We start from the raw sequence: 25,056 nt of genomic DNA on the forward strand, positions 1-25,056 counted from the left end.
TCTGAAAGAAGAGAGAGAGAGAAGCGACGATACAACCACCTAGAACCCAACGAAGACAGTAGACTGCAGAACAGTGGTTTTTACGATTGTGGTGTGTGGATGCGTGTTTACACGAGTCCCTCAACTGCACTCAATGGAACTTTAAAACACGTTATTTCACTCATCCTTGCGCGTGTGCGTCTGGTAAAATGAAACGACCCTGCACATTTATTCGAGCACTAGTTTCTATGGTGTGCATTGGTGTACATTCCCGAGGCTTTACATGGCCAATAGACCAGTGTTAGGATAGGGAGTCAAGTAGCGAGCAGTCATCATTCAACTTCATCAAAATTGCAGAGAAAACGGCCCTTCGCATCCGATAATTATTGATTATTTATTGCCTAGAAGAAATCATTGTTTATGGAAAAAAAATAGTGCAATTGTTGTTGGTTGCTTGTGTTGCCCAGTAATTGACCGTTTGTCGCTGTGAACAGTTGTGTGTACACACTCCCGTGATTATGGTGAAAATGAAAGGAGGAAACGAGATAATTACTCATGAACAACTGTAAAATGCGGGTGTGATGATAATTAGTGGGTGAATTTGTTTTTTGATTGTGAGAAATCTATTTGCTCCCATCGGGCTACGGGCATTTAGGTTAAGCCCTTGTATGTGTTGTTTACACGCCCCCTCAATGTCTGATTTGTCATGAAGAGAGCACACTCGTTAGACACGAGTTTATACGCTTGGGTGTGACAATAACGGAATGAGTTAATTTAACAAACAGGTGTGAGGAGTGTGTCGTGATTGTTTTGGAATTTGTGAAGGTTAAGAGTTGGGCGCCTTTTGCGAGGGTTGTCGGGGGATTGGGAGGGAATAATGATGAGTACGTGGACTGAGAGAATGCACAGGAGGGCTGCTACCCTTGGGAACGTGGTCACGAGCTGTGGACATCCCAGCTCGGTGCCACCGTATCCGAGGAGACTTGAAAAGTTCGTAATTCTTTGAAGTATTTGGATTTATGATGTTATTCATTTTTGTGGATGATAATATGAAATTTAAGGATATCCAAGTTCCTTTTGCAGTTTGGTACAGACCACACTATAGATTCAACCATTTTCAATCATCAAATTGGTCAATTAAATTGCGTGAGAAAAATTTGAAAAAAATCCAGAATATTGAGCGTCATAAAAACTACATTTTGCACAGAATTGTGTTGTTTATAAATAAATAATTGAAATTTTTTCAACTTTTGAAACTTTATTTTTTTAGGCATTAAATCGATTTCTGGTAAAATTCTGAATATGAATAAATTGTTTACTACTCCGAACAATGATTTTTAAGGTAGAAAATTGGTTCTTCATAAATTATTTATAGAAAATGCTCGTAATTTTCAGAAATTGCACTTTTCAAAATATTTCATCAATCTTCCTCCAAAAGTAAACTTTAATTTTTTTTTTAGATTTTTAAAATGTTTTATAACGGTTCAATATCGAGATTCTATTTCAAAGTTACAAAGTTTAAATAATAAAGTCATTGTGAAATGTCCGGGAACTTAGGGTCAAATGGGATTCAAATGAAAGCTGTGATGTCCATTACAAAAGTAGAAAAGCATTTTGCTAGAAAAAAATAGCCAAAGTACTTGGATATCCTTAAATGGGATGTTGGAAGAGTTTGAACAATATCAGTTTAATTTCAAATTATGGACTCTCCCTAAAAATTGTAGATTTTTCACGCTCTTGACAATTCTAGTGAATGTGTGACAATCCTAGAATATGTCAGATACACATGGATTTAATGAATATAATATAATATATAATAATAATAATAATAATAATAATAATAATCTCTCTATATTATAAAATTCCAAATCGACTTCTGTTAAGACATGAAATGGTGATAATTTCTCAATTCGGCCCTGGGGTGACCTTGATTCGGCCCTGGGGTGACCTTGATTCGGCACGAGGGTCATAAAAGTGCTAAGGGTCACGAGGGTCATAGAGGTGGTAAGGGACATAATGGTTACGAGGGTCATAGAGGTGCCAAGGGTCATAGGGATGTCAAGGGTCATAAAGATTATAGAGGCTAAGGGTCATAAGGGGCACGGGGGTCTCAAGGGTCATAGGGACCCTAAAGGTCATAAGGGTCATAGAGGGGCTAAGGATCATAACGGTCACGGGGGAATCAAAGGTCACGAGGGTAATAGGGGTTCTAAATGTCATAGAGGTGCTAAGGATCACGAGGGTCATAGGAGTGGTAAGGGTCACGAGGGTCATAGGGGTGGTAAGGGTCATAAGGGTCAAAAATGTGCGAGACTTCATAACAAATCCAGCGGTTTTTTATTTTTCTTGATATTCCGCGTAGTTTTCGAGTTATATAATTTTTTATACAACACGCCGCGCTTCCATTGAAACCGTTCACCGGTGGGGTACTTCTGGACATTGAAGCACTATTAACGTGGTAAAATGAAGTCGTATTAGAAAATGTTTCAAACGAAAAAAGTGATAAAATGCATGATGAATCGATCGGCATTTGTTTTTTTGCGATGTTGTGATTCATTGACGAGATATGAATATTTCACTATGACGAGGGAACGCCCCGTGAAACGTGAATGCCAACGATATCGGTCCTATAAGTTTGACTGACATTACCATGGAGAAAATGGTCGCATTTGAAGTAATTTCAATCAAAAGTGTTTCAAAATTAATAAGGAGTAGAATGGCGTTTGATTTTCTCCAATATTGTTATAAATTATGTAGATATAGTCCTCTGAATGTAACTCCGAAAATGAAGAGTCCAGAGACTTGAGATTAAGGTACTTTGGAACGTACATTTTGACATTGACATGAGTACTGCTAGCATAATTTTTATTTATGATGGTTTTTTCCCCATACGGTTCATGTTTATAATTTATGACAGCTTGTTACCCCTCCATCCTAATCTGGCTACATAGGAGGCACAAATCTTACCTGTATATGCTTGAAAAATAATTTGTCCTGTATTCCGTATTGTTCATGTCTCACACTAGAGACATACAAAAATCCGTGTAATCATTGAAGATATTGATCGACATTCGTTTAATAATGTTCAGTAGACGTATTTATTAGAACTTGAAACTCTGATATTAAATGGATTTCTGTGATATTAAATGGAAATAATATTAAAATTTTATTATTAAGTGTTGAAACGTATGCATGGCGTACCTGAAATGTTTTTTTTCTCCTAATAAATCTATCGTATAAAGACGGAAGACCTTGTCCAACAATCGCAGATCTTATTCAATATGCGATCGATAATTCATATCAACAGCGAGGAAAACCAAATGTCATCCTACTCTTTTTCAATTGTGGAATACTTTTAATTTAAATTATTTCAAATGTGACCATCTTTTCAATGGTAATATCAGTCAAACTTATAGGGCCGATACCCGTGGCATTCGCGTTTGACGGGGCGTTCCCTCGTCATAGTGAAATATTCATATCTCGTCAATGAATAACAACATCGCCAAAAAACAAAGGCCGATCGATTCATCATGCATTTTATCACTTCTTTCGTGTGAAACATTTTCTAATACGACTTCATTTTATCACGTTAATAGTTCTTCAACGCCAGAGGTAGTCCCACCGGTGAACGGTTTCAATGGGAGCGCGGCGTGTTGTATAAAAAATTACGTAACTCGAAAACTACGCGGAATATCAAGAAAAATAAAAAACCGCTGGATTTGTTATGAAGTCTCGCACATTTTTTGATTGTACTTTTTTCGAGTACAAACAAAAATGGCTGCGTCAGACGCATTTTAACATTTAAATTGATAATAATGTTCATTTTGCGGTAAAATACAGCCGGAATACCAAAAGATTCGGATTCTACACCTCAAAATCTATAGAAAATGATTTTTTGCAAGACTTGACCGTCAAATGTATACTCAACCCCCACAGCGTATGGACTAATACACTTGAAAAATTAATAATCAGTTAGGTGTATTTTATTAATAATTGCATTAGTCATTTTTCGACAAACCGCGATTTTATGCTATGAATTTTAGATTCCTCGGTTTCGTGACAATTCTAGTGCATGTATGTGTGTGTGACATGCACTAGAATTATCTAGAACATGAGAACTCTAAAATTTTTAGCAGCCATCGGTCGACAATCATTACATTTGTAATATTTTGTGATATTATTAAAATTTGCATCTTTCTACTACTATGGTTATTTTATCATAATTGAAATTTTCAAATAATAAAATAATTCATAATTTAAATTTTCGATTAACTATTGAGTAAATAATTCTAAATTTCATAAAAGGATTTTGTCGATTAGACATGTAATGGTCAATCTTCTGACACGATTACTGGTTGATAGATTATTTCGGAATTTGAATATTCGACTGATGATTAATTTGGTAATTGAAAATTGTTGGGTAATATTATCAGTTAACATAAGCTAAATTCAACTTATTTTGAAATTGATGACAGTTCAGATTACTGATTTTTAGCGAATGGCCAAGATTTAATAACATTTAGTTGAAACTCTTCTAACATGTCTTTATTTATGCCACTGTAATTTGAATTACTTTCGTTAATTCGTGTTTTGAAGATATTCTGTGGAGCCTTCTGGTGGTTAATCGTTGGGGCTATTTTCTATTTCAGGGTGAAATTTGGAGTTCCACTCGATGAAGTCTGCAAGAACGATATTCCTGGTCCATTGTTGGTAATTATGAGATTTTTTGTTTAATGGGTTGATGGTAAATTGAGAGATAATTGGGATTATTTCGTTAATGATTAGTTTCGAGAGGCGATATGAGATTTTATTTTATTCACTTTTAGCTGCCAGAAGAGTCGCTACATTGTGTTCAGAGAGAACTTCCTCCTGAGATAAATGGATAGCAATTTTTCAGTTCCCTGGGAAATTTTTTTAATCAAAAAATTGTAGGTGGCTGTATCCTCGATACAGCTGTCATTGTACGTGGATACGTACATGGTCTTTCCTTCTTTCTCGAATTTTCTAGAAATCCTTGAATTCCTTCGAATTTTCTAGAAACTCCTTGAATTTTTTCGAAATTTCAAGAAACTTCTCGAATTACCCCAAAATGTCTAGAATTTTCTAGAATTCCAATAGATGGCGCTGCACATAAGAACCGTTTCCCAAAATGATCCCCCATATTGAAACCATAGACGTATCCATGTCAAAAATTTTGGAAGTACGTGGAGACATATTTTGTAGAAGATTCTGTGAAAAAGTTTCTTGAAGAATTCCTCTAAACTTCAGAGTCTAAAGCCACCACACCCAAATGAATCCTTCATTTGCATGGAGTTAATTCTATTTGAGTCAAATAGATAGTTTCTTAAATATAAATAAATGTTCCTTTGATCTAAATGCAGGTATTTTAGTTAGAATCGAAATCATTATTAAAACACCGAAGGAAATGAATTCTTCAATGATCTTTCATTTGAATTAAATAAATCGACTATTTGACATTAATATAAATTTATTCAGAATAAATGAATGACTCATTTATTTCATATGAATATAACATTTTCATTGAAATAAATATATGAGTTTCCTAATTTCAAAGAAAAATATTGTTTAAATGAATGTGAAATCCCTGCATTATCGGCCGGCTGCACGACTGAGGTTTTCCATGGTTTCCCTGGCAGTCGAATCCTGAATGGGGTGCAGTTGGGGATAAAGTAAGTCGGCCCATGGTAACGCAGATAGGGAAGGGAACAAAATGTAAAAACCCGAAAGGGTATACATATGGAATCAAAAATAAAAATTGTTTAAATGAATAGAAAAATGTCAAATACAGAGTTTTATTTGTCGTTCATAAAATGAATACATAATCAACAGCAGCTTTGCGTTATACTACATTTTTTTCTGATTAATGACGGGATTATCTCGTGTTCTAGGTCTAGAACATCTTATTTGTGAAGTATTTTCCGATTGACGAAAGTACTTCACAAAAAAAGTTACGTTAATTACATTAAAAAAAGTTACTTCACAAAAAAAATATTACAAAAAAACCGTAACAGTTTCTTCTGGAGACTCCAATTCTTATGTTTATCTTGAAAAGGAACAGTGTTGTAGAAAATGTCATAGAAGATGTTCAACGGAGATTTTAGCAAAAATTTTCCTTCGCTATTTGGTTTAAAATTACTTATTCTCGAGATAAATGAATAATTGATACCGGTTTCACGTTTATTTCAGCTAGACATCTAACAGAAATATTTTTTTATTTAATTTATGAGAAGGAAATGTTTAGAAGATTACTAATAGTCGAAGTGTAATTTAGATGATAGTGATTAACTACGAATTTTGTCAAATGCTTCTCACAAAATTTAGTTGGAAAATTCGAAAATTGAAAATATCCAAATCTACAGGTGTCCCGAAATGAAATGTCATTCTCGTGAGGGAGTTCGGAGGGCTCATTTGGAGATGAAAACTAATAACATTTTTCACTCCGACGTTTTGTTTAAGAGTTAGCAAATAAAAAAGGTACGCCAATCAAATGTTTTTCAACGTTAGAGAAATCATATCGTCTTCTTCATTCAATGCGGTCGGGCGAAGGTATTGGATGTCCTATCGATTCCAATCAATCTCATCTCTCGATATCGAAGGAGAGAGAAGATATGGATTTTTTATGTAGACTTTGATTTTCAGGGTCACATCGCGTGTTGGATCCAAATGGCTCTCACGTCACGGTGAATTTTGTCGCATTTTTTCTTATCCCGTTTTTACAATAGAGGATCAAAATTCATAATGAGCTATTGCGCATTGAATGCTCAATCGATTGCCATCTTTCCATTACTCCATCTCATCATTAACTCTTAAATAAAGCGTCCGAGAGAAGAACGCTATTAGAGTTTTCGTCTCCAAACGAACCCCCCCAACTACCCTTATGAAGATGACTTTATTTTGGGACACCCTGTACAGTGCAGTCGCATCTATTGTCAGAAATAAATCTACTTTAAGAACTATTCTACACTGTTGAAAATTTTTGTCTGAAATTTCCGGTACACTTTTTGAAAATTTTTATCGAATTTAATTACCACTGAAATTTCAAGGAATTTCGTCATTGAAAATTCAAAATTTTGAGAGAACTGTGAATTTCAGTTTCATTTTTCTTTGAAAATAAATAGAAAGCCAGAAAATTCCGGTAAAATCACTGAATGCGATTTAGGGGGAAAAATCATAAAATTTCACATTTCACTGAAAATTCAATGCAATTTCGTACTGACTGTTCATATTAGATTAGAAATGCCAATAAATCAAGGAATTCTCGTCTTTATGCTGCTTAAAATTCCGGAATTTTACTGAATTTTCAGTGAAACCTGAAATTTCATGATTTTTTTCCCTAAATCGCATTCAGTGTCGCTGTCCTGAAAATTAGTAGTCAACTCTCCATGGAATTTCATTTTTTTTCTAACAGTGTAGTCCCCGGAAAGATTTCTTGATAATTTCTTGGAAAGAACTTATTAGCGAAATGATTTAACAATTAACGTCTCCATTTTAAGTATTGTACATATAGTTTCATAAATGAATCAACCATCAATTGTGATTTTTCCTGATGAAATGTCCAGGTTCTTATTCTAAAACTCAATAAAGAGGCCCCACACCGGAAGGATGTATTCCGAGCGCCAGGACATCAGGGCAACATGAAGAAATTGATACATTTTCTTCAAACCGGGCGATTAGTTAACATTGACAACTTCAGTGTTTACACGATAGCCAGTGTGTTGAAAAAGTTCTTGCGTAAAATACCTGGCGGAGTGTTTGGACGCGAGGGTGAGCAGCAATTGTTCACGGTCATACAGCTGGACAGTATCGAGCAACAACGGGACCAGATACATAAGTAAGTTCAGTCATTGAAATTTCCAACAAGTGTGAAGATTGATATTAAGGCTGTTCGATACATTTGTAAGAATCACATTTTTTTATTTTCATCAAAATCGAAAAAAATTTGTAATGTCTTTGGCTGATAGACGAACTTATAAAACTCGCTTTTTCGATGATTGAGAATAATTAGATGCAATAGTTTTGAAAAATTGAAATGGACAATACTTGCTTCATTCGCGGGCCTCTCTCAGATTGAATTTTTATTGATTAGGCGGGACGCGCGCGCTAGCCAGGTGGTATGAGATCAATATATGTCGTCATTTTTTAAATTCTAATTCCCCTGATCTAATACGTTGTATAACAACAAATACCCGTTGAAATGGTATATGAATAGTTTCATCCACGTGATCAATAATTATAGAAAAACATCAAAAAAACATAATGAAATTTTGGATAAAAACTCCCATCTGTCAAGGAAAATTAGCCTAAATCAAGTAATTCAAGGGTCAATTTCAAGGTAATTTAATATATTCTCACTTGGGCATAACATATCTCTACAGATTTGAGCAGAAACCGAACAAATCTCGTCATTTGAAGAATAAACATGGAAATTTTCAAAAAGTGACATGCTAAAATCGTTATATTGTCGCTTATAACAATTTATCTAGTGGATGGAATGGATAATGTGAGATCTTAATTTCTGGCACTCGATAAGACCTGGAAATCGACACATGATATATTCTCGCTGGTCAAGTCTAAAGCCTCGATAAATGGCAAAAACTATCATTTTTGGGGGTGCGACAAAACGTAAAAAATGAAAACAATCTGCTATAGCTTGATGAAAATTGAATTAAATCTCATTTAGCATATACCATTTTGAAGAATAGTGAATGCTCTTCAAAGTGATACGTAGCGATACCTGCCTAGTCGGCTCCACGGCAAAATATCACATATCAAAATATCACCGGCAAAAAATCAAGCCTCAAAATATCACGAAACAAAATATCACCGGTAAAAAATATCACAAATCAAAATATCACACACAAAAAATATCACAAACCAAAATGATCATAAACAAATTTTAAAAACACAAATTACGAGGGTACATGAAGAAAAACTTTATTGATACACCGCAATTATTCATGACCTCAAAACATGTGGGAAAAACCCAGCAGTGTTCACATACCGAAAATGGAATTAAATAGCCGTATTGTGGTAATGAATTATCGGAGAAAGAAAGAATTACATGGCCGTGTTCACACACGCGACGAAAAATCAAGAAAAACCATTGAAATATCATTGAATATATTGAAAATTAAAAAAATTAATTAATATTATTGAAAATTTAAAAATTACATGATATGATATGACTGATATTTTGCCGTGATGCCGCCTAGTTCACTTAGGAGCATCGAAGGGCATCACGGCAAAATATCAGTCTCAAAATATCACCGCAAAATATCACATGAAAAAATATCACATGGATAAATATCATAATATGAAAATATCATTTGTGATAAATATCACTTTTTAAAATATCATATCATATCATATCATGTAATTTTTAAATTTTCAATAATATTAATTAATTTTTTTAATTTTCAATATATTCAATGATATTTCAATGGTTTTTCTTGATTTTTCGTCGCGTGTGTGAACACGGCCATGTAATTCTTTCTTTCTCCGATAATTCATTACCACAATACGGCTATTTAATTCCATTTTCGGTATGTGAACACTGCTGGGTTTTTCCCACATGTTTTGAGGTCATGAATAATTGCGGTGTATCAATNTTTGTTTATGATCATTTTGGTTTGTGCTATTTTTTGTGTGTGATATTTTGATTTGTGATATTTTTTACCGGTGATATTTTGTTTCGTGATATTTTGAGGCATGATTTTTTGCCGGTGATATTTTGATATGTGATATTTTGCCGTGGAGCCCATCGAAGTATCCAACCAAATTCAATGTTAGCCTAAAACTCTCATAAGGTAATGGAAAATTGGCACAATTGAACAAATCAGCTCTCACTTTAAAGCTTATTTCATAAGCTTCTAATTGAGTACATTAAATGTGTGGTTTATGAAAGAGGAAGAACTTGAGCATAGAAACCAAAGGAAAAATCTGGGGTACGGATACGGATTTTTCCATAGGGAATAACCCACCTCCTAGAAGACTTAGAAAATTAAAAATAAAAATAGTGGGAAATATGCAAGAAATATACTGAAGCGACGGCCACTGGAAAATTTTCGGTACCGAGGCAAATAATGGAGATGTTGAACAATTCAATATTATGCACGCATTTGATGCATTTTCTCTATTCTACTTCTGAATATTTTAATTACTTTATTTGAGTCAGTATTGTTAAAATTATTATCATGGAGGAGAGAACTCTCTCCACTAGCTAACGAACATAATTTTTTTTACGAACTGTCATTTTGAACGGACATCTTTCATGTTCCTATAATTTCAGATTTTGTCCGAAATCGTTTGTATCCAATGATGATTTTTCAAATTGATTCAGTTATGGCTTAAAATGGAATATTCCGTCACAAGAGTGAAGACAATTTTTCTGAAAAATATGAGGTTGCAGGACGAACCGACGGCGAGTTCTGCTTTCATATTCTCCAGAAAATATTTTTTGACCGAGTGGCGAACAATCGTTTTTCTCACGACGGTCATGAGCGACTTTTTGGAAGCGCAGATTAGGTGAAGCGAGGCTTCACCAACGGAGTGACCGAAAATTTGCTTCAATGTCACCCTCACCTGATTCCAAGATGATGCCAATAGCAATATTTGTTAGTTCAAATATTAAATATCATATATTTAGAACAGAACATTATAAAAAATAAAGCTAAAATCGAAAGGACAAAAACCATTTTTCGTTTGAATATTTGTAGTTATGATTAAGGTCCCGGTGGATTATCTTTCGAACCTTATCTCGATTGTTTTTCCATCTTCATAATGTAAAATATATCACAATTTCCATTAGATTGCACATCACGCAGGCGTCCTTATAAATTATGATTGTACCATCAAAAAAGTAGAAAAAAAATTGAACATTTTCAAAGAGCGTTTTTAATAAAGATTAAGAAATAAGTCCGATTGAGAGGAAATATTGAATGGATAATTTATCATGGTAACTAACGATCTGGTAGCCGTTTGCTACTGTGACAAATGACGACCTAACAGCCATTAGATTGATCAAATTATTAATTTGTGTATTCAAAACACGATCCAATAGCATTCAAAAACGCTCTTTGAAAACGTGCAGCTTCTTTTCAATTTTCTTTTAATTGTACAATCATAATTTTTGGAGACTCGAGAGCTATGTAAAACTGAATAGCAATTGGAGATCATTTCAGATTATCTAAATAAATAAATAAATGAAGATCACGTTCGAAAGATGACCCACCCGGGTCTTAAATCTGAAATAAGTGAATTTGTCATGGTAGAATAAATGATATAATCAAAAAGTTCTGTCCAATATATCCATTGCGAAGCATATTACGGATTTGCATAATATGCTTCACAATATGATAATGCAGTAGCAATTATGCACTTGTTTTTCTTGGGCAGATTAATCACTTCATTGCCAATATACACCCAACGCCTGCTGGTGTTACTCTTCGGGACGTTTAGGGTAGTTGCAGTAAATAGTGAACGAGCAAGAACTGGAATGTCGAGTGAAGCACTCGGCGTTTCTGTCGCACCCTCGTTTTTCCAAAGCTGTGTGAGTGACGGAAAAACTGCCAAAATGGAAGATGTCTTGAGGTTCAAGGTAAGAAATCATTCAATCGTGTTGATGGAAATGAAATTCAGTGGTGAAGTGTTGAAATAATGAGTCAATTTCACTTGGAAATGTACGTTTTTCTGGAAAAATCTCGAAATCAGAGGGCGATAGCGAATTTTTTGTGCAATATGACAAAATCTACGAAAAAAAAGTTCCTTACACGGAGAGAAATTCTTTATAAAAATTCTAGTGCTAGCATGGGAAATTGGGCACAAAGTGACGACCAGAGAAAAATTCCAGTGCCGACACTGGAAATTTTATTGAGCAGCACGTGAATTTTTTCCGTTCTTACATAAAATTTTCACAGAAATCTCCGGAAATGCCCAGATTTCCTATCGCAAATGCACTACAATTTTTCAATTCTACTATCTGCCTGAGATAAGAAGATATCCGGATTCTCCAGTTGAGTTGACTTATCGGACTTTATCGCTTTGCTACTGAATTCATGTTTAGAAGAAATCAAAATTTTGCGCTTCAAACACAATTGGCTGCAAAGTGCTGAAAACTAATGCTTATTCATCACATTCATTGAGCCACTAAATCCACATTATTCATATATTGTTAATAAGTATGAGGGAACAACTAATCGCAATTCTGAATCGTGAAATTATCATTAAATTTCATGATGAATTTCAATCCATAAAGATCTAAGTGGGAAGTGTTTTTGAATGAATGAATTTGTTAGAAAGTTTATGAATTAATTGCTCATGCAATTAGTACTAACTGCTAGGCTTTGTTCTTTTATTCTTGATAATTTCAAATATATCTTATCGGAGATATGGGAGATGAATTCAAAACATACTAGTAGGTTGATTTCGTAGGTATCTTTGGGAGGAAGACATACATGGAGAAAAGAATCTATTAAAAGTTGCCCCTGAATTTTAATAATGGAGTAGCGTAGTAGCCTTTCTTAAATTCTTACAATTTTATTTGAAAAATGCTAAAAGTTGAACAAAAATTCAAATAATTCACGCAAATAATTCAAGTATAAATTCTACTGTAATTTATGCCAGAGTGATTGTCTTTCCACTAGAGTTCTATGAAAAACTTCTGAGTTCCAATACCAAATGATTACTAAAATTCCGGGGTAATTTAGAACTTTTTTGACATGACAAAATTGAATAGAAAAAGCTAGCGAATTTGTTAGGAAATTCTATTGGATTTCTATTAAATTTTCTATTAGTTTTTGGCCGATTCTATTGAAATGTTCAATAGAAAAAATCAACAGAATTCTATTTTTCTATATAACTAGTTCTGTTCAGGTATTTTCTCTAGAATTTCCTCGGCTCAAATTTTCCAAGTTTTTTCCATTCTGTTTTTTTTCTTCTCATCAAGAAAATAAAACAAAAAAACTTGGAAAATTTGAGCCAAGTAAATTCTATAGAAAATATCTCATTAGATTAAGTTATATAGAAAAATCGAATTCTATTGACTTTTTCTATTGAATATTTTCTATTGAACATTTCAATGGAATTGACCAAAAACTAATAGAGAGTTCAATAGAAATCCAATAGAATTTTCTAACGAATTCGCTAGATTTTTCGATTAAATTTTTTCATCCGTGATCTGGAAAACTAAATCTGCAGAGAACAGAGTCTCAGAGGAATTCATCAGCGGACCTTTTCATAGTTTTGACAACTCTCAAATTTTAAGAGAACTGTTTTGCAGGCAATTTTATGGTTTTCGAAAAAGATCCAAAAAATTTCCTTAAAACCTAGTAATTTCAGAGAAATTTACTCAATAATCTATTAATTAAGATCTGCGGCGTCATCTCTTTTTTCATAGTAAAATTGAATGGAATATTCAAAGTGAGAGAGGAGTTTATACAAAACAAAAATGATAAGGAAAAATTATCCTCTACTGAGGGCAATTAACCTTGTCTTAAGGATATTTCTGCCTTTTTATCCGGGGGAAGAATTGTGTATTTATTTTTTTTTTTTTGAAGAATTGTGTAGATGATTCACTATTTTTTCGGTGTAAATCATCTGTGAAAAGGGATGTATCACTCCTATTTACGGATGATCTATCCTGTCTTGGTATTTATAAATAACCCTTAGAACGGGGTTATCACATCCCAAAGAAGAAAAGGGTAGAATATCCTAGAGAGATTATTGATTTTCCTTTATGGTTTTCTACCATCTCATCTGCATAAATCATTAACAAAAAAAAGCATGTGCTTATCAACCTCGATGTTATCACTTCTCTCAATATTCTGTGTTTGCCTACTGTCACTGCCAGGCGGAAGTCTCCGTAAGTTTTCAAGTACTAACATCGTTTATCTCGCGGAAATGCATGAAAGAGAAACAAAAAATTATCATAATCCATCTACTAATGAACAGATAAAGAAACTGCATATAGCTTCATAGTTTCGCTTTCTTTTATATAATTCAAGTTTCTCAGTTTTCTCGTGAAAAGCAACACGATTTCACTTTTTTTTTCTCTTTTATTCAACTCAGGTTGCAACTCGAGTTATGAAATTCATGATTGACAATTTCGGTGTGTCGAATTTGTTTGGACGTGAGAACTACGAATTCTATGCGAGAATCACTGGACGAATACTGAAGGTCGACGAGGACTGGATATTTAGTTTTAGATATCCGCCGGATTCTCTTGTATCAAGTATGTATGAAGACGTTATAATTTTATTTTTGCTTCCGAATAGAAGCTTTATAATCGGCCGATTTTTCGATTCTCTAATTTTGCATGGAAATAACTTAGAATGTCGTGAAACGTCGGAATATGATGTTTTCAGAGAATGTATGTGTGTACAAAATTCTGGAAATTTTGTAATAAATTTTCACAGAAAAAGAACTAGAGTGATAGATAAAAATCTGAAATTTTGGCTCATAATTGGTATTCTTTGGGAGCACATCTAGACGAAATTTCAGCTTAATCGGTCCAGTAGTTTTTGAGATACAGCGATTCCAAAAAATGTTTCCTTTCTCAATATCTCGAAAACTACAGCATCAAATGTCAAAATATTCCTTACAATAATAACTATCGAATCAGACCATAATATGCCTACTAACTATTGCGACTCGCTCAGTAATTGACATTTTTCATTTTTGTGATAAAATTGACGTGAACACGATAACGCTTGAAAAAATTGAGATAGGAATTTGAGATTTGGCAGGATTCTAGCTCTTATTAAAGAAATTGAATGTTCTGAAACATAATGATTCCTTCTTGAACTCCTCAGGATTGAATATTTGAAGAAGTGATGTAAAACGTTACCAATAGTACCTAAAGAATTATTTTGTAAACACATTTGTATTTTTGTCATTCTTTTATAGCAGAATAAACTACATGGTTTGGATGCTAAAAAAAATTCTAGCTTTTACTATATTACACGCTGGGATTTCAGATGGGCGAGATGGAATGAGTAGTTTTAAAGATATTTTTTGGCATAAAACTATATTGTTCAATGTCCCAAAAATTATTCATCCAATTTCAAGTTTTTTTCCAAATATTCGTCTCGATGTCTCCTATCTAGTTCTTTCCAAATATACATACTCGTTCCTACAAAGTTTACGAGATACTGGCGGTTTTGTATTTTTCTTGGCTGAAAGTTGCTTTGACGTTTCATTACATGAGTGAAGGATGTGGTAAAATTCCAAAATGTTGAGGACTAGTTAGTATCATCGAGTTCCACTCCCGTGTTAATTTCAGATTTATCGATTCAATACTTTTTGAAATGGCGCAGTTGATGTAATAGTATATTTCTAACCTAGGGAGGGAAAATAAAGGATCCTCAGCCGCCAGTGCAATTACCAGCCGAGCCGAAGGCGAGGTCGGTAAGCACGCGGTTGAGGGTCCTTTATTTTACTTCCCGTGGTTAGAACGCGATTTTCCGCCTCGGCGTAGGCGCAAAGTCAGAGTTCCCTCCCGCGAAGCGGGAGGGAAATGTAACTTTGCGCCCGCCGGGACGGAAAAAACGTTTTCACATAAAATGACATGTCAGTGTTCTATCACTGTTTTTAATATGGAAACATGTTTTAAAAGTAGCGCCGCATAGATATGCCTATCCCTCTAGATAAAACCGAAATTTAATTCTCAATTTTAGAAGGTCAAACGTTTCGAGGACACGTTTTCAGTAAAAATTGCCACTTTTCAATTGAAAAATGAAATTTCTACGGATCCATTCGGAAGCTTACTACCAATGGAATTGGTAGAAACAATGCTTGTTTTTTTTGTGGAAAAAAGATTGTCTATCAAATAACTTTTATTGTTATATTCCGGCATACGAATCTAAAACTGAACATTCAATGCTGTTTTTTTTTTTTCTTCCAAAATTAGTTATGTTGTCTCATTTTCCCGTGCAAGCATTATTCCAATTTATTTGTTTTTATTTTCTTCAGGACAACTATCACTAGAAGCAGAGAAAACATGGCTGCAATATGAATGCGAACGATGGGGACTGAAATTCAATTTGGAATGTAAGTATTATAACTTAGTTTTTTTATAATTTCGTTACCTGGCATTTTTTTGTTGAACGAGATTGAAGACGCGCTCCGCGCGCCTGATTATTTGATAGATTTTATATGATTCATCACGCTATTATTCAAGTTGATTGGAATCAATATGTTCTTTCACGTATACGACTTTCTATAGTATTACTGAGGAGAAATTTGTGGGAACCGATGAAAACTTCTATTGAAAATCCATGATTTTTTTTTATTGCAAAGGGATGGAAAAAGCTATGAAAACTTGCATTAGAAAGCGAAGGATTTTCCATAGAAATCTATCGAAACTTCTATTAAGAGTCCTTGAAAAATTCGTCGAAATCCATGAAAACTTCAATTGAGAATCAATACTCATAATCATACTCCGTTGGTAATCGCCAACACCAACATCAGGACCATCAGTAAGATCAACATTAACAACAAAATCGGTATCGTCATTATCATGTATGTGATTTCTCTTTCAGATATTTAGGAATAAACGTGTGACATCTCCTTTTTATATAATATAAAATAATGAAAAATCAAAATTGAGAAAAAAAAATTTAGAGGTTTTATTTTGCTTTAAAAAAATCAATAAAATGAATAAAAAATGAAGTTGCATGTAATTGAGGAAAATCTGCAATATGACGTCATAATGCAGATGTTTTCAGTTGCCTATGACTCGGTGATTTTTTATTATTTAAGAAAATGAAAAATTACGTGTGTAATTTCTCTGATTTGACTTTAGTATTCAGCAACAGTCAAATTGCATACCAAACTCCAAATATTAGGAATACGGCACTCGCCAAGGGCGAGTAGTACTCTCCCAAGAGTCAAAGAACACTTGTCCCACGAGCATGCATAAATTTCACTTTACACACAAGTGATGAAATATACAATTTTGACCCGAGTAAGAATTGTTTAGTCACTGCCGTTTTTCTCTCAGTGTAGTGAATTGAATATTTTGTTCTTTCATTGAGACATTTGAAGAAATTAAATTGTATTTGGTGGCTCAAGATCTGTGACTGGGAGTAGAATCTGAGGGTATATAAGGTTCTTTGAAAAAAATTTAGAGCCGGGTCAATTTGACCCAGCCTGTAGGTCCAGATACGCGGACTCTCCAACACCTCAGGCCGAGCGCTGCCGGGTATCTATACACGAAGTAACTACCCCGTCCACTGCCTTCAGATCATGCCTATTCAGTCAGTCCTATCGTAAAAAGGAGAAAGGAAATCGATCTCTAAATATCTCGAAAATCTCGAATAAGCGTAAGCGTAAGATTGAAACCGCAGCCCCACTACGCGAGGAGATGAGAAAACGCGTGCGTAGTACGCGCGGCCGATCTCGTAAAATAAAAACGAAACAAGTTACATGGAAATAACTATTTTCGTCACATGGTCGAAAAAAACTTTTCTGACGAGTGTTGCAGGCCGAGGCGAAGTCGAGGAATGCAATCACACGAGTCAGAAAAGTTCTTTTCATGACGCTGTGCGAAAAAGTAACTTTTTAGGTAAAAGTAACTTTTTAAAACGTCCCTTTTTCACACATTGTGATGAAAAATATCGTTCGATACTCGTGGGAAAAGTGTTATTTGCCTTCGGCTCGTGCTATAAACCTCCCACGAGCCAAAAAACTCTTTTCCGCACTCGTAACGAAATATATTATTTCAGCCGAGTGACGAACATAATTTTCGTCATTTCGACCGTAAGGCAGCTAAGCGCTTTACGAACGCTACGCGTAAAATAGTATATTTCCCACCAAGGGAGGGAAAATAAAGGAGTCCTGCCCACGTGCAGAATGCGAGGGTGGTAAGCACGTGGGTAAGGGTCCTTTATTTTACCTCCCGTGGTGAGGACGTTATTTTTCGTCGCGGCGTAGGCGGAAAGGCAGATTTTCCTCCCGCTTCGCGGGAGGAATGTGGCCTTTCCGCCCACCGTGGCGAAAAAAACTTTTCTAGCTCATATGATTGCAACCCTCGCCTTCGGCTCGGGCTATAAACTTATATTTGCCAGAAAAGTTTTTTTCGGCCTCCCGAGTGGAAATTCTGTTCAGGTCTCGATCAGAAACTGATCAAGTCCGATCCGAAATTCTAATCAGGCATGTTACGCCTCTGCCTTAGGTTTTTCCACTAGGGCTAATGATGAAACATACTATTTTTTCACAATGTCCGTAAACGGCGTTTGGCGGACAAGAAGTGGCCCACATGTTGAATTACATGTGGGTTTGATGAACACGACGTTTTACGGATAGTGTGATGAAAATACCCTTAGTAATATCGTATAAATCCCTTACAAGTTTTTAATTGTGCCCACTTTTTTGTTGAAGTCAATATTAAGAAAGTTACGCGCATAGCAACGAGTTGCTATCTTCATTTTCGCATTTCACAATATCTCCGAGCCCTAAGTGTGGGTATCGAAATTGGTAGCAGAGTGAACCAGCCTCGCGTGTGATGGAGGGAGAGAGAAAGAGTATGCTATTCTTTCTCTCTTCTTGTACTGCACTCATTTTGGTCCGACTCATTTACTTATTGTAAACGCAACATAAACATGAAAAATGAGGTGATCTGCAAGGGTATTTTGCTTTTTGTGAGAAAATTTTTCCGTTTTCAAATAATTAATGTTATTAATTAAATTCATGAATTAACTGTGGGCAAGTATATTTCCGGGGTTTGTAGACAAACCCAAAATCAATTATTTCCTCGCTTTGCAAAAATAAATGAAACCTTCCTAAAAAACAAAAATAATTATATTTTTGTAAAAAACACTGCGCTATGGAAAATTTGTCTTTGGTTTCTCCTGGAAATGAGGAAGACAATTTTCTACAGAAATACAACTTCCATAAAAAACGCGAAGAAAGTACAGAAACCAATGAAAATAAGCCAAGTCAGGACTGAATAAAAAATCAGTAAAGATAGAACCAACAATAGAAACATTCTTAGCACGGAGTTTTTATAACACTGCCTAATATCAATCTAATCTTTCATGTTCTGACCCGCGCCAAGGACGTTCGTTCTATCTTTACTGATTTTGTATTGAGCCCTCACTTGGCTTATTTTCACTGGTTTCTGTATTTTTATAATGTTTTTTATGGAAGTTGTATTTTTGTAGAAAATTGTCTTCTTCATTTCCAAGAGAAACCAAAGAAAAATTTTCCTTAGCGCAGTGTTTTTTACAAAAATAATTATTTTTGTTTTTTAGAATTAGGGGTTCAGAAACTTTCCTAAAACTGATGTTTTAATTTTCTTCTTGTCATCAGCAATGTCACATCAGGAAGAGTCTCAATCGACCCCCGCACTGATCCACGTCCCAGAAACTATAGAGCTGACGTCATCCCTGGGAATGATCCCAGAGAACACCCTCCTGGAGAGTTACACAAGACTGTCAGTGAGCCTCGAGGAAAACGGTCTCTTTCAGGTAATAAAATTCTTAGAGAATGCTCAACTCGCACGAAAAAACAACAAACTAGATGAACTGCATAATCTGTTGTTACACTGTTTCAAAAGAATGCATTCTGAATTGCAGAATCCAAAGCAGTTATGAAAATTACCCACCACTGAGGAATTTTAAACAGAATACTGTAACAATAAGATACAATTCCTCTTCAATGTAATTTACTTGATGAATATCGCTGAATGTAAAGAAAATATACGTATTTTTTGGAAGACCCTTTGTTAAAAATTTCATCATTCTCCTGGAATTCGGAGATATTAATTCAGCCTCATGTGATATTGAGTCATCTTGTTTCTTCACTGAATCATAATCCCCATAAATTGGAATTAGTCGTCCTTTTATGAAGAGATCTTATGGAAATCTTGCAGTTCACCACGAATACTCATAATTTTCCTTGGATAAAACTCAACTATACTGTAATTCATAAATATCTATTATCTATTTACCACCAATAATAATTTCATTTTCTAAGCATTTCAGAAATAGGCGTCATTAAGTTAAATCTCCAAATCTCAACTATAAAAGAGGCGTTTTGTCACTGTTATTCTGCACATTTTTTGGAAAATTTTGAAAAAAAAGTTGTGTATCTCAAAGATTGGGCACATTAAACCGTTTTTGCTTCCGGATGAAAGCCTTATTTTTGACCGATTTTTAGATTTTCTAATTTTGATTGCAAATGGTCTAAAATGTTATGAAACGTGAGAAAATGATGTTTTTAGAGTCATGTTTGTATCTATGTATCCAACAACTTTGGTTTTTGGTGATTAATTTTTAGACAATTCAACATAAATACGGTGAAATTTGTAGATAAAAATCAGAAATTTTGGCTCATTGGAGCTATTATTGAGCTAACTTTGGCGTGCTGTTTCAACCCGATCGGTCCTGTAGTTCCTGATATATAACAACTTGTTTAAATTTTAGTTTTCTTCAATATCTCAAAAACTACCCCACCGATTTCAAATTTTTTTTTTCAAAATACTCGTCTCGATGGCCTCTATGTAAATCAATCAGAATATATAACCTCTTTGACACACAGTTTAGAGATATTGCCGTTTTTACATTTTTAATGAAAAATCTTGTACTCACGATAACTTGAGAAAAAAAGGAGCTAGCAAGATGAAATTTGGTAAGATCCTAGCTCTTATAATACTAAAGGTTAATATTTTGGATAGGCGCAATCGGATGAACAATTTCGGAGATATTTAACCTTGCGTATAAATCTTTTTCATTAAAAGGTTGAACATTTTCCTGTAGACACCCGGTAGCATATGGTTACGGTTGTATACCTGTCAGAAGGATAGGGAATTGCTACGTATCCATTCGGAAGCTTACTACCAATGGAGTTGGTAAAAATAAAAAAAAAGAAAGACTAATGGCACAAAAATAACAGTCACATGCCTTCTGTCGGATAGGCTCGAACCCCTGCTGGTTTTTCTCAAATTTTCGGACATTTACAAAACTTTAGAAAAAACGCAAGAAAATAGTTGGAAAATGATAAAACTTCGTGAGTCATTGAAATAAAACGCAAAAACGGTATATTTTGTCGCGTTAATTCCACCAATTTCCTGGAAACATAAAAAACCTTGAAAATTTACTGAAAGGGGGCAACAGATTATTTAAAACTTCTAAGAACCTCTCTGACTTCTGCAAATTCCAAGTTATCTATCATCAAAAAGCCATTAATTTTTCTCAGCTCCTCTAGAAGCAAAACTAATACATGAATATGATTCCAGGCATCAAGTAGATCCTCAAGCAACGGTAGTCATCATTCACGCCATGGAGACATAATGACACTAGACGAACTGAGGGCAGTTAACCGTTATGCTGAGAGCACAAAGAGCCTCAGTTATCTGCCACAGGTAAAAATTGGCGAAGTTTAACGATCATCCCACCGAGAATAATAAACGAGCCCATGACATTATGAGAGAACACCATTTTAGGACACGAGAGGTTTATTGTGGTCCCATGTTCCCGGCTGAATTAACATAACTAAAATAGAATGAAAAATAAAAAGAGAATTGAATAGAATGTGTGAGATTAAAAAAAAGATGAATGTCAACTCTTATGACGACTCTCAGAGCTCAACACGACACTTTATTATCGATCTGCATTCCAAACACTATAACAGTATATCATTCGAACTCGTATCACGATGATATTACGCAAACAAGACTGCATTTTTCAAATGAATGCCATATGTTGTTCTGTCACCACAATCATTGTAGTATTTATCGATTTGTATTTGTTCGATTTTTTGTCGATTATTATTTTTTCCATCTAAATTTATGTATTATTTATTAGTTATTTTTTATTAGTATTGATTATCTTCATCTGCATGACAAGTTTATATCCAATTAATCAGTTTTATAACAGTTTTTTCTTTCTTGTTAATCCATGTACTGTAATTCATACTGTTATTGCCATATATGATTTTTGCATTATTGATAAATTACCCTGAATAATAAACTGATTATTCTTCAAGCATTTTGCACTTTGTCATGATTGATGTGGAATTCATGTGACCCGAATGAAGATTATTAGTTCATTGATAAATGATTCTAAAAGAGGTGAATATTTGTGATGGATTCAAGGTGCACGAGAGGCAAACCGCACGAATGCGCACCCGGTCTGAGTGGTTTTTGACACCCGTTGGGGAGAGATTAGCTGGAACTGATAGCGATCCAACTGCTATACACATTCTTAGGGGATCCAATCGCTCGTCGTCGGGAAATATCGGTAAGAAAGTGATACGGGGCAGGGGTGTTATTGATTTAGTGGGATTTGTAGGTGTATTGAACGTGGGGATTTTTTTTTTCATTTTCATGGGTTTTAATCACGTATGAAAAAATCCTATAGGATTTCCCATAGGATATCCTAGAGGTTTTTCTATAGGAATTGCCATAGGAAATCCAGTGGAAAATTCGAACATTTCCTATAGGATTTTTCAGATAGGGGAGGGCGGAACAAATTGAAACATGGGGTAAAATGGAATAGCCGAAAAACAACTATTTGCCGCAATTCACGTCAAAAAAAAATTTATTCGTATAATACTTCAGTTGATGACAAATTAATTGATTAAATTAGGCTGATTACATTTTTTTTTCATTCGATTGAAATTCACTATCGCACTTTCCTTTTTCCCCCTCTGGGTCTCCCCCTGAGCCTTCCTCTGGACTTTAGATTTTGCTGTTTCATTTTCTTTTCAATTAATTCATTGCCAAAATCTCCGGTCAAAACTTGTCAATAATTTTCCATTCTACTGAACGGAAAATTATTATTTTAATCAGTACTCCCAATAATGAAAAAAATTAATAAACAAAAATTAGTAAAAAAAATAATTGATGAAAAACATTTTTTTTGCTTAAATTGCATCAAACAGTCGTATTTTCAACTGTTTAATTTTGTCCCACTGTTTCCCTACATTAGCAACAGTAGAGCAATTTGCCCTACTCTCCTCTAGGATTCCTATAAGATTTTCAATAGGATTTTCTATGAAATTTAAGGTCATGTGGGGTCATATAAGGATCATATAGAAGTCATATGGAAGTCATATAAGGGTCATATGGAGATCAAGTGACCTTCGTGGCCCTTATATCACCCCATGTAATCCCTATATAACCCCCATGTGAACCCTATATGATCCCTAGATGACATCTATATAACTCTTATATGACTCCCGTATGACCCTGATATAATTCCCATATGACCTCCATATTTCCCTTATATGTTCCTTTTATGACCCCCACATGATCCCCATATGACATTATGACCCTGAATTTTACAGGAAATCCTGTTGAAAATCTCACATGAAATCCTATGGGACATCCTACAAAAATATCTGGAAAATCTTATAGGAAATGTTCGAATTCTCCACAGGATTTTGCTACAGCATATCCTATATAATCCTATTAGATTCCTCTTATATATCGATCGTTGGTTGATCGATGGTCGATCAATCGAACCGTGATCGACTAGCACTCGACTGCGTGAACAACTTGAATCCCCTATCGAGCGATCCGTCAGGGGACTTGCGCCCATCCAAAGTTCGCGCCTCCTTCTCTTCTCTGAGGGTCACAACAAATAGAGCTGCGGGACAGCCTCGATTTTCAGACATGCACCGACCACTCGCGTTCTAATGCGTAATTCTTGTTTCAAACAATAAAATATGATCACTAAACGTCAAATGAACAATTTTCAATTAATTTTAGGCATTGGAATTATTTATTATTAACAATTAAATTGTTCAAATCGCCCTAGCACCCAAGCTATGAAGTATAGACGAAAATTTTCAAATCATGAATCATCTAGAATTTAATAAGAAATAATTTTGGTCTATTATCAATTTTACGTATCTCTCGTAGATTCCGAGATATGAGCAATAAACTACTTGGGGCGCGCGGTGGGCTGGAGGGCGCGGTGTTGGGTCACGCAACTCTTTCCTTGTTCATATCTCGAATTCTAAAGGAGATATGTGAAAGTGAGAAAAAACAAAAATTATTCCTCATGAAATTCTAAATGATTCGTGATCCGAAAATTTCCGTATATCTTGGATAGTTTGGGCGCTAGGGCGATTTGAACAACTAAATTGTTGATAATAAATAGTTGCAATGCCTAAAATTGATTGGAAATTGTTTACTTGACGTTCCGTGATCCTAGTTCATTGTTCAAAAAAAGAATTACGCATTATAACGCGAGTGGTCGGTCGGTCAATTTAGAAGCGCTTTTTTGGGAGGTGTCCCGCAACTCTAAAATATCAAGAACTGTCAGCTTTATTCTGAAAAAATCCAGGGACTTTCAAATTCCACAGCGATCTTCCTTTGAAGGAAAGTCCACAAAAATTGGATTCTAAGGATTCCCTTTTCGTGGTATAAATTAAAAAGAGAAAAACTAAAGCAAACAGATTTACTCTTTAATCCCAAACTCTAATTATGAATAAAAATGATTAGCAACAGGTCTGAGTGCCAGTGCAGAGTCTGTAAAACGTCCGAGTCTGCGTCGAACAGCTTCGAGAGAGAAATCCCGTTTGCACCGTAGCTCATCCCGCCGAAACAAGGAGAACGGTGCAAAGTGTCGAAGTGACTCGGGAAAATCGCGCTCTCTAGAAGCAATGAAGATGAAGAGAGTCTCCCTGGACCTACCAGCGGAGAAAATCCTCAAAAATAGTGAGGAACTCCCGAACGAGGTAGACAAGACTGCAGAAATGCCGATTGGTCCCCAGGACTGCACTGAAATGGACGTCCAGACGTTCCACGTCACTCTCACATACAAACCTCGTATATGAAAGGAACAATAGGACTAATAATTCAAATAACACAAAATAAACTAACAAAAGGGATAAGACACTAGGAGAATTTAGCTATGCCAAATTCAACAACAATTAAACAATAACTCTAGAGGAATAGTCTAGCTAATTAATTCCAAAAAAAATTAGTAATCGGAGTAGAAGAAACTATTCACTGGAAATTGTGTGGTGAGAAGAGACAGGGCAAGCAATGTCATGTGAACTATTTTGTGGATATCTCTGAAACTAAGGGGTTTAAGCGTAAATGTTATAGAA

At 34.9% G+C, this 25,056-nt stretch overlaps 1 protein-coding gene across 1 annotated transcript; it reads left to right on the plus strand.

Annotated features, from left to right (window-relative positions):
• Nucleotides 1–57: 57 nt before the first annotated feature.
• On the plus strand, nucleotides 58–24,844 carry LOC107046490. The gene is made up of 10 exons (XM_015269111.1): nucleotides 58–969; nucleotides 4,629–4,689; nucleotides 7,560–7,831; nucleotides 11,395–11,596; nucleotides 14,065–14,227; nucleotides 15,967–16,044; nucleotides 19,306–19,463; nucleotides 21,233–21,358; nucleotides 22,091–22,235; nucleotides 24,446–24,844. The coding sequence occupies exons 1-10, from the start codon at nucleotides 857–859 to the stop codon at nucleotides 24,778–24,780; spliced, it is 1,653 nt and encodes a 550-aa protein (XP_015124597.1). The 5' UTR covers nucleotides 58–856; the 3' UTR covers nucleotides 24,781–24,844.
• The last annotated feature ends 212 nt before the right edge of the window (nucleotides 24,845–25,056 follow it).

The sequence above is a fragment of the Diachasma alloeum genome, unplaced genomic scaffold (assembly GCF_001412515.2).
Source record: "Diachasma alloeum isolate Michigan unplaced genomic scaffold, Dall2.0 Dall_scaffold_01437, whole genome shotgun sequence".
Lineage (NCBI taxonomy): Eukaryota > Metazoa > Arthropoda > Insecta > Hymenoptera > Braconidae > Diachasma > Diachasma alloeum.

Excerpts from the sequence above, each read along its gene's own strand:
- LOC107046490 (XM_015269111.1), top strand. The coding sequence starts at position 857 with ATGATGAGTACGTGGACTGAGAGAATGCACAGGAGGGCTGCTACCCTT. Across the intron at positions 16,045-19,305 it reads ACTGAAATTCAATTTGGAAT|CAATGTCACATCAGGAAGAG; the intron begins GTAAGTATTATA and ends TCTTGTCATCAG. Across the intron at positions 22,236-24,445 it reads CTCGTCGTCGGGAAATATCG|CAACAGGTCTGAGTGCCAGT; the intron begins GTAAGAAAGTGA and ends AAAAATGATTAG.